We start from the raw sequence: 10,676 nt of genomic DNA, 5'->3' as shown, positions 1-10,676 counted from the left end.
AAACTCTAAGTAGTGGAGCATGTGTACACCCCCTGCAACTGATACTCTTCTTCAGACTTTTTAATGTTGTGCTGCCAGCATAGACTCCTGCATTGGGCAAGGGGCTGCAATGGTTACCCTACAGATGCTTAAAAACATTTCCATAAAAGCAGGAAAGGGGCACACTTGGAGGCAAAAGAAGCCATTTGAAATAATGTACAAAGATCTGGCAACGTACGGGTGGTCCGAGAAGCCCAGGATAGCCACTGGGGCCTGGATATCCAACATCTCCTTGAGTTCCATTACAGCCATCCAGACCAGGTGGGCCTCTGGGCCCTGGCTGTCCAGGGTGGCCCTGTTCAAAGAGAAAAGAAGGGATCAAGTCAGCCACAGGACTCTTAGCTACTCTGACAAGCTCCACAGTAAGAGAAACCAAGTATGCTGCCAAACTCTGGCTCCTTGTCCACTCCCTTAGCTCTATGAGAGCTACACTCTTACAGCTTTCCTTTATACTCAGTATATGTAGCTCAGTGTTACCCCTCGCCAAAGGATTGATGTGCTAATGGAACCCATGCTGAGACCAAAGGGATCAAGCCTGAAGAGATGAGATACTCAGGATGCTACAACTTCATCTTTCCTGGGTACAAAGATGTACTAAGATAGGGCTCAGCTGGCTGGCAGCGGAAGTGCTACCATCAGGAAATCATGCCAGGCCTTGGGAATCCTCAGCACAAGACTGGAGCCTGGGTAGCTTGGCATGGCTTTTTGTTTTGGAAAATCCTGGGGGTTTTATATGTCTCTGCCTAGGAAATGATGCTGGCTTTTGGTCAACAGAATAGAAGCAGTTTCCATGGCACCATCTCTCTTAAAAGCTGTTTGATCAAAAATAAGCAAGCCTTGGAAGAACCACACTTCCAGTATGATTTTGTTATTATCATACGTCAGACTATTGCTCCAGTTAGGGAACAGTATGTATTTTCTCTTCTTCTCCATACTTGCTAATGAGGCTGTTGTTTTCTCGGGAAATTAGCAATCACATAATTTATCAGAATTCAATACTTTTCTAGAGTGGAGCTTCCATGGTGTATAGAGTCTGCCTTTTGGAGGGAATCTATTTTTTTGAATCTGTCCAAAATGGATTGTGTGCTGGGTATGGAGGAAAGAGATGACCTGAACACGAGAAATCTAGATGGGTCAATAAAAGGTAGACTCCTACCCTCCCACATGCACTTTCTAAAGCCAAGTATGTATATTTAATAATTTGAGGAAAACATGCCATGTATTCAAAAATCAACTTTTCAAATTATTAGAGGAAATGAGCTTTTGTCAAATTCTTATTGAGAAACTACTCCATAGAATTTTGATGTGTTTTCATTGTTATTATAGTTGTAGGAGATAGACCATCTGTTGATACAAAAAGTATGAGTCTAGACAGCTTGACTCGTGGAATGCTAAGAACAGAAGAATGGGCAATAAACCTATCTTTGCAATAAACTTGCTGTAATCTGTGCCTGCCCAGACTCAGGTGATGATTTTTAGCTGTGCTGGGGAAATGGAGACAGCTTACTAAGTCATCAACATTTTATTACCAAATGAAATGGCTATTCTTGTTTGCCCTGAAGATCTACACTCCACCTTCCCCAGATCTGTGCCTTGGGAGGCTGACCTTTATGAACAGTACCACCTAGGCTTCCTTGCCCTCTGTCTCTTAGTTGTATTTATTTGGCCACTGGGAGACACAAGCAGAAGGTCAAGGAACAGGAGGAGAAAGAGCAGAAGTCATTTATTTCCCCCATGCCCTCTCTGGCCATATTTCCGGAAATGGCCACATTTCTCTACAAGTCTTGGCTCTTGTTGAGCAACCACTATTCCACGGGTCCAGGTCTGAGAGGGTTCCAGTATTACCATTCTTTCTTTCCCCCTTGGGCCTAGGGGTGGCAAAAGTGATTTGTTAGCTGCTTTACAATCCATTGTTGTTCCCCTGAATCATGCCTACACCCCTTCATGCAACTCTCTTCAATTAACCCTTTCAGTTGAAATGTCTATTTCTTCTTGGGATCCTGGTCAGCACTTTAAAATGTCTCAGCCAGAATGGAAACTGGTGCAGCCACTCTGTTGAACAGCATGGAAGCCCCTCAAAAAGTTGAAAATAGAACTACCCTATGATCCAGCAATTACACTACTAGGTATTTACCTAAAGGATAAAAATAATACAGACTCAAAGGGGTACATGTACCCTGATGTTTATAGTACCATGATCAACAACAGCCAAACTATGGAAAGAATCCAAATGTCCATTGTCTGATGAATGGATAAAGAAGATGGGGTATACAATGAAATATTACTTGGCCAGCAAAAAGAATGAAATCTTGCCATTTGCAACAACATGGATGGAACTAGAATGTATTATGCTGGGTGAAATAAGTCAGTCAGAGAAGGACAAATAACAGATTTCACTCATATGTGGAACTTAAGAAACAAAACAGATGAACATAAGGAAAGAGAAAAAAAGAGAAAGGGAAACAAAGCATAAGAGATTCTGTATGATAGAGAACAAACTGAGGGTTGATGAACGGAGGTTCAGGGCAGGATGGGCTAAATGAGTGACAGATATTAAGGAAGGCACTTGTCATGTTGAGCGCTGGGTGTTACAGGTAGATGATGAATCACTAAATTCTACTCCCGAAAGCAATATTACAGTATATGTTAACTAACAACAAATTAAATACAAATTTGAAGAAAAAAATAAAATTTCTCAGCCCACCTTGCTAGGGGTTATCTCTCAGCTGGATAACAGGGATGAGTTAAGGCCAGACAAGAGGCTGGCTCAGCATTGGGGACCATCCTTACTCTTGGGGACTTGGTTCTGTTTGACACCAAAACCTTTGCCTGGCTTCTTACCCCTTGGTATCCACATTTTTTTTTATTTGGGTCCCAATATTCCTGTAGTTTTCTTGCATAAATTCCTAGTATCTTCTACCTTGCAAGATTCCAGGGGTACCTGCTAACCCTTTCAGAATTCGCCTCTGACATTTGATTTGGACCTATCAGCCCCTTCCTGTCCAAGTGATACCATGAGATGATAGATACAGAATGTTTTGAGTCAGCTTTGAGTTTGTGTTCCAATCCCAGCTTTGCTATTCCCCAACTTGAGCCTCAGTTTCCTCATCTGTGAAATGGAGATGAATAATACTACCTCACAGGGTTATTGTCAACATTAAAATGAGATATTCTACCACCTTTCAATTCTCAGTAGAACCACAGCATTTCTGGCACTTTGCCTTTTCTGATGTTAGCTAATGCTTTTACATACGTGTGTGCCAACTCTCTGAGAGAGTAGCTCTTTGAGGGAGGGAACCATGGTTCTATATAAACACAAGGGACCAAATGCACAGAATAAGAAGATGCACTGTAATCCAGAAAAGCCATGTTCCTCAGAACTCAGACTTCAAAGGGAAAATTTCCCTTCAGTGAGTAGTAAGTGTTCACTTTGAAGGTATAAGTCTGATGTGTTCATTTACCAGTCTTTAGGAAGGGAAATGTTTGAGATTAACTCCATGAAAAAAGCTAAACATAAATTGCAAAGGACAACTTGAAAATTTATGCTCCCAACTTATTTGAACTGAAACATTTGATGTTTATTTATTTATTTTTGAGAAACAGAGAGAGAGTGAGCAGTAAGAGGGGCAGGGAGAGAGAGAGAGAGGGAGAGAGAGAGAGAGGGAGAGAGAGAGAGAGAGAAAGAGAGAGAATCCCAAGCAGGCTCCATGCTGTCAGCACAGAGTCCCATGTGGGGCTTGAACCCACAAACCATGAGATCATGACCTGAGTCAAGATCAAGAGTTGGAGGCCTAACCAACTGAGCAACCCAGGTGCCCCCAAAACTGAAAACATTTGGTAAACACATATTTCTTGTAGGTAACAACAGCCCTAACTCACAGCTGTGATATCATTAAAAACCACCCCTGGTCTACATTGTGCTAATGTTGACTATCTTGATGAATCCTTGTTTGTTCATTCTCCCATTGGTTGCTGTGGCCTTTGGTGCACAGACTGGGATGATCATACAATGATTACTTGCTCACTCATGTCAAAACTATCTACATGATGCAAAAACGGAGTTTGGGGACTAAAACCAGTGACACATATGTTAGCGATCTGCCGGTATTAAAAGGGGAGTCAGATTTGTGCAGTGACCCAGTTTAGTAAGATGTGTTGGGGAAGCTGTTGGTTTCAGCTGCTGAAAGTAGAGCAAAATAATTAGTCTGACTAGGCCAATGGTGTCTGTGTTTTCCTGTGTCTGAGGGAGTCCTGCCAGTCTGAGAACTGTTGCTTTTGTAGGCACTAGAGGTTGGAGTCAGTCCCTCACATATTTCTTTTTTAAAAATGTTTTTAGTATTTATTTATTTTGAGAGAGCGGGAGACAGAGCACAAGGAGGGGAGGGGCAGAGAGAGAGTGAGGGAGACACAGAATCCCAAGTAGGCTTCAGGCTCTGAGCTGTCAGCACAAAGCCCAACACGGGGCTCAAACTCACGATCATGACCTGAGCCAAAGTCAGATGCTTAATGGACTGAGCCATCTAGGCACCCCTCTAGTGTTCTTTGTACATGGTGAATTCAGCCCTGGGGTCTCTGAGGCTTCTGATGGAGCAGAAGACCTATTCTGTGCTTTCAAGAAAGCTAGATAAGACCATCACACAAGACAATTAATAAATAATGTGGGCCATATGTAATAAGGAGCTAGGGTGCATGGAAAAGACACCAAGGACTTCTAAGAGACTAGGAGAGGTAGGTGGTGAACAGAAGGTGCTCAGTAAATACATCTCAAATAGATGGAAAAGAGGGAAGGAACAATGGAAAATCATTTCATGGAGTGAGAGGCTTGGAGCTTGAAAATAACGCAATCATTAGTCAAAAGAAAACACATACAACCTTTGGTCAAGAATAAGGCCAAGGGAGTGGGGACTTCTATTAGGAGTGGCACATTCAATTGGAGGAATCTGGACACCTGCAACTCATTCTCCCAAGCAATGGAGCCCCAAAAAGAAGTGATCAATCCTCGCAAAGTCTAGGGCTCTCTTGGCCACGAGTTGGAGGTAGAAGTGTCTAGCTGGACCCTGGGGCATGTTCTAGGTCAGAATTGGAATCAACCTCTGCATCACAGGATTCACTTCATTCCAGCCCCCATTAGAAAAAGACTACAGGATGAAGGACACAGTATTGCTGCAAGCTTCAAACCCCCTACTCATCTCGGGTAGAAGCCAGCTCTGCAGGAGGAATGGAAGAGGCGATCTCCAGCTCTCTAGTTTTCCTCATCCACTGGCTCCCAGAAGATAAACAGTCTGAGTGGAGGCTCTGGATAAAGTGCAGATGGGAACACAGCCAGGAGAAAATGCCAGAGGATGTTATAACGGACAGCCAACCCACCCTCTTATTTCCCCACTGGCCCATTTCTGGGCATTTTGCAGACTCTGCAGTTGAATAAAATGCAGAATTCTGGTGGCTTATTGTTGATATATAAGAAATACAAGAAAGCAAGACTTCTGTCCTCCAACTCTACAAGTGTGTGATGATCTGGAAAGAAAATGGATCAAATGATAGTATCTTTGAGGGTAGATCCATAAACTTTTTCTGTATCCTCATAGTAGAGCAACAGCACCTAGCCAGTGCCCAAGAAGTACCCAGAGATTGCCACAAAGAGATTTAAGCCCCCTTCCTTGATACTAGATGGTTATGCAGTATCACACAAGAAGCTCTCAAGTCTAGGATTTGCCAAACTGTGCTTAGATATGGTTCAGAAGAACCCCTTCGAGGCTGCTGAAAGGATAAAAGTAGGTTTTAACACCTTCTTGAAATGAAGAAGCTCTACTTCTTTCTGATCTGTACTCTGAGCTTCCATACAACATTTGGGTCCTCTCTTAAACAAGGTTGAAGAGCACTGTTATAGACAAACACAGCTCAGGCTAAAGATGTAGTATATAGAGATGCACGAAAGGCATAACCAAAAATTGGTAGAAGCAAGTTGCAAATACTGTATTTTCAAGGCTGGCGAAATGTTATCATGGATTCCCCAGTGGTGAGGTAAGTAGGGATATAGGGTGAAAATGGAGAACCTAAGGGGTTGGACTGGATGGAATGAGAAAAAGAGATATCTGTAAGCTCCAAATTCCTCACTTATCTCTGGCAAAACCAAGTCTTTCGATAAAGGGAAAAGGCTGCCTGCAAGTGGTCTTTGGAATGGTCAGTTTGTAAAAACTAAAGGGAAATTCACTCTGCAATGAGATAAGGCAGAAGAGAACAAATTACTGGAATAAATTGTATCAAGATATCTCTAAGTATTTTTCTGTCTAATATCATGTGTCTTCATAATTTTCTTATAATGAGTATGTATGTGCTCTGAATGTGATATTGATAGTTTCTTCTGCCTGCACCTGTCCCAACCATCTGATTTAGTGCTGTCTGTAACTAAATCCCAGGGAAAGTGTGTGTGAACATATCTCTTCAAACCTTATCACATGCATCTCAACACTTGACCAGAGTATGCTTGCATGCAACAGGATGTTGCTAAGGCTAAAATGCTCGAGCTCTGAGGCACAACCTAGAAGTGGTAATAAAAAAAAATACCTCTTCGGACACACTCACCGGAATCCCGTTGATGCCAAGAAAGCCAGGAATTCCCATGGGACCCTAGGGAAAAAAAAAAAGAGTAAGGAGAGGAACGTAAGAGACAATCCAACTGTTAACCATTAGATTCGGTGAGTTTGTTCCTGTGATTCGTGGCCTAAGTTGTTAAGAAGTGTTTTGTACCTCCCTCTCTACACTGTGTCACCTTGCCTCTACCTAAGGTCTTAAACATGTCTGTGTTCTGAGATCAGTTTTTATCTTAAGCAATGTGGTGCAAGACCTAAAATGATGGCTCAGTAAGACAAGCTGCTTTGAAACTGGGAAAACTGGGAGGGAGGGCCTCAAAAGGCTTAACCACAAGTTCCCCATCACTCTGCTCCCCTAGATGAAGTCTCCTAGGCAAACGGCCCTCCCCATCAAACAGTAGGTACAGTTCCTCCTTATCCCTGAGTCAGGTTTCAGTTCCCTGATGACCCACTGAATTATTCAAACAAGCCAACCACATCCTCCCTCAGGAGCCAAGACGCACCTTACCCTTTTGACACTACAAAGTCTGCCTCTCCTATGCGGCCTGTGTGGTATGTGGTGTCCTTTTACCTTGAGCTGTATATGTGACTAACAAACTTGCTGTCAATCTTTTCTGTCCAGCATCAGGTGTCATGTCTTCTGCCATACTCAGAACCCTAGGCTGGGAGTTTCTCCCTTACCAATGGGGCGAAGAGGAGGTGATTAAAATCTGCAAGGAACATAAACTAAGCTGCTAAACTCAGCCAGCTACTATGACATGATCAATCTCCTTTCTTGCTTCCCAGTCTCTACATGTGTGGCCCAGATTGCTTTCAAGCATTTTGACATCTTGCGTCCCAGGCTCCTTGCTTGGATTCCCAACCTCTATGGCCCATCTGATTGAACTTCTGACCCAGGCACACTCAAAACCCACGTGAATTCCCACCCCAGCAAGCCCACGTGTCTAGCAAGTAGCCAATACACGCACTTTATGGCTTGCTTGTCATGGGAGTCTCTCTAGAAATAGGTTGATCCTTTAGCAGCATATCACACAGCCTGTCTTTTATTATAGTCTATAGCCAGGCACCAAGGTACTCAGGATTAGTATTATTTCCATAAAAGAAGAGAACTGAGATTTAGAACTTTTCACCTTCATACCTGTGGTTCATCAGTCAAAGAAAAATCACGTTTTGGTGCTTTTACCTTATCTCCTTTTGGTCCATATGGTCCCAGGGGGCCTGGGGAGCCCCTTTCTCCTTTCAACCCTGATAAACCACTAGGGCCGGCAAATCCTTGAGGACCTGTTGGACCTTGAATTCCGATTGGTCCTGGTCGCCCCTAAGATGGAGAGAAGGAGTGCACTTAGTCAATAGAGGACTTAACATCAACACTTCTCATTTTCCCATATGCAGAAAACACTGTCATCACTTCACTAAATAATTTTGGCTTAGAGAATTGTGAAGCATGCCAAAGTTCCAGACATGGATCAGAAAAGGCTATTTTAGGGGCTGCTAAGCTTATTTGGATAGAACATATTTTATAAGCACATTTAATAAGATTCATGTGCACCAAGATCCTTCAACTTTGTACTTCTTAGGAGATTAGTTATTCAGGCGGGATAATATTGTCCTCTTCCTAGTTAATGCCAGGGCATCCATCAGATTGTCAAAATAGTAAAAGAACAGAATGCTGGAGAACATCATGACATTTTATAACTCCCATTCAAATGGCCAACCACATACTTGCAGTGAAGTTCAGAAATGGCAATGTCTAAAGAACACTGCCTTGGGAGTCCAGAGAAGGGAGAACCCAGAAATCTATGGGCAGGCAAACCTGTNACACACACACACACACACACACACACACACACACACATTGTTATGTGTTCCTTTTCTATATATCTCTTTCCCTTCAACCCACCATCTGTAGACTCTTGAATGTGTAAAATTCAAGAAGCCTGAGAATATCCACTAAGTATCAATTATGATAGCAAGAGGGAACAGCTTGAAGATTTTGAATGCTTTAGTTATAAAGTGTCTGTAACAATTAAGTCTGAAAGTTCAGGCTGACATTTCAAAGCTGACCGAGACAGAGAATTAACCCCAGTGGGTGCAGCACAGGCTGGCTAGTCTATCATTTAGAACAAATCCCAGTAGGGACTGAATTTTCTTGGCAGAAAAACAAAAACCATTAGTAATGTGCATTACCTCTCAGAGAACACAACATCATACCAGATACAAAGCCTATTTTCACGAACGCTTCTCATCTCTACCTCTTGGCCCTTTTACTGACTCTCTGTAATTTCCTACAGACCTGTGAAAAACTCAGAAAAGCCCATTAAACATGCCCTTTAATATTCATTTTCAAGAGTTACTTTTTAAAAGGCTGGAAACAGGACAGATGCTTTCTGTAGTGGCTTCAGTCAGGTACTGGAGATGCAAGTGGTCACCAGCTGTGTGGGGCCTTAGGAGTAAAATTTCCAGTGTCAATCAGGCCCACAAAGACCAAGGACTCTTGCAATGAAGTACAAAAATCCTTTTACTGAAGAGATGCAATTTTCTGGGGGCACCACTCACCACCACTTGACCTTCTCCAGCACCCAACATACAGCCTCTACTAGNTATATATGTATATATATATATATATATGAAACTAAAAAGAAAAATAAATTACGTGTGTGTGTGTTTGTGTATAAAACTAAAAAGAAAAAGACCAATACTTTAAAAAACAGTGCTGGGGTGCTGAGGATTAACAAAGAAGTCTAAAATGGGGGCCTAGCGTTCAAGACTAATGTATCTGAAAGTATAGCAAATGGTACAAATCCAGAACAGAGCTTAGGTAGTGCAGGAACGCAAAGAAAGGAGTGGCCATGGAGGGTTTGTGANAATGAGGTGGGCCTGGAAAGCAAGGAAGGAAAGTTGAAGACTTGATATGGTAGCAAATTGGGAACACTCAGACATTTGGGGATGGGAAAGGGCAGATGGGAAGAAGACAGCAATTCTGGGCTGAAACTCATCCATGAGCATTCAGGAGAACATGTGTGTGTAAGCCTGAGGCCAGGGCAGCATGCCTGAGGCTGGAACAAGGGAGACAGATAAGAACCAGCTGTTGGGGAGGAGGAGACCAGTTGGTGGGAGGATGGGGCAGGATGGACTTGCTGAGGCCATGTTATTACTAGCAGAGAGTATGCAGTCAGGGCACTGAATGCTTGACCCAAATCTGAGCCCTGCCCAAAGCTTTCCCACATCAAGGGATGGGAGGTGGAGAGCACGATAAACCATTGAACTGAGAGAGCAGATTGTAGTGTGGCCCAATTCCCATCTTGCTCACATCACTAGAGCCCGAGAAGTGCCTGGCTTGGGCACATGGGCTGGCACATTCCAGCTCTGGTCTCTTGCCTTTATTGAGCACACACTCAGCAAGAGTAACTAAAAAGAGTGAGTGGGGCAATTCTAGGGATGGACATTACAGGAAATCTGATTCCATCCAGAAAAGGCGGGATTCCACGGCCCGCTTCCTTTCTCTTGGCTGTGTGGCCATGCTGAATTTGCCACAGTCGTAGAGCTGACTCCTCCTTTCCAGCCGGAGAGCTTAAAGTGGGTCTCTTAAAGAACTCATGGCTTCTTTTATTTCTAATTCTTTTTTCAAAGGGGCTTTTGAAATGGCACCCCTCAGGTGAATGTGTACCTCTGAGGTACAGTGTCTGGACTGGCCCCAGCTAGAAGCCTCTCAGACTGATGGTCTAAGGGCCAAAAGCAGGGCCTGGGGGATGTCTCGACGCTTCTGAGGTACTACTGGCTCAGAACCACCTCCTCAGTGTGGTGCCAGGCCCTTCTGGAGCCTGAAGTCATAGGATATGAGACAAGGAATCTTCCTACCCATTGAGGTCCTTTGGTACAGTGGTACAGAGCACCACAAACAAATGAAGATGGCAAAAAAAAATAAATAAAAGGAGACACATTTCTTTTCTGCGTTGTTTTGTCAGCCATCTCTATATATGCTTACTCTGTGCTTACAGCTGTGTGTTCTTTTTGCTCGTCTCCAGTGCACAGTGTTTCTGTCGCAGT

At 43.3% G+C, this 10,676-nt stretch overlaps 1 protein-coding gene across 1 annotated transcript in view; it reads right to left on the bottom strand.

Annotated features, from left to right (window-relative positions):
• The window catches only part of COL4A6 (collagen type IV alpha 6 chain), an 81,105-nt gene that overhangs the window by 60,798 nt on the left and 9,631 nt on the right, over nucleotides 1-10,676 (bottom strand). The window contains exons 4-6 of the mRNA XM_077773621.1: nucleotides 7,813-7,947; nucleotides 6,622-6,666; nucleotides 218-334 (exon numbers count right to left, since the gene is read on the bottom strand). Of these exons, the coding sequence (XP_077629747.1) occupies nucleotides 218-334; nucleotides 6,622-6,666; nucleotides 7,813-7,947 (297 nt within the window). The remainder of the gene's footprint in view (nucleotides 1-217; nucleotides 335-6,621; nucleotides 6,667-7,812; nucleotides 7,948-10,676) is intronic.

This window comes from Crocuta crocuta, unplaced genomic scaffold, assembly GCF_008692635.1.
Source record: "Crocuta crocuta isolate KB4526 unplaced genomic scaffold, BGI_CrCroc_1.0 scaffold737, whole genome shotgun sequence".
Lineage (NCBI taxonomy): Eukaryota > Metazoa > Chordata > Mammalia > Carnivora > Hyaenidae > Crocuta > Crocuta crocuta.
The sequence above is the reverse complement of the archived record's forward strand: the minus strand, read 5'-3'. Positions and strand labels throughout refer to the sequence as shown.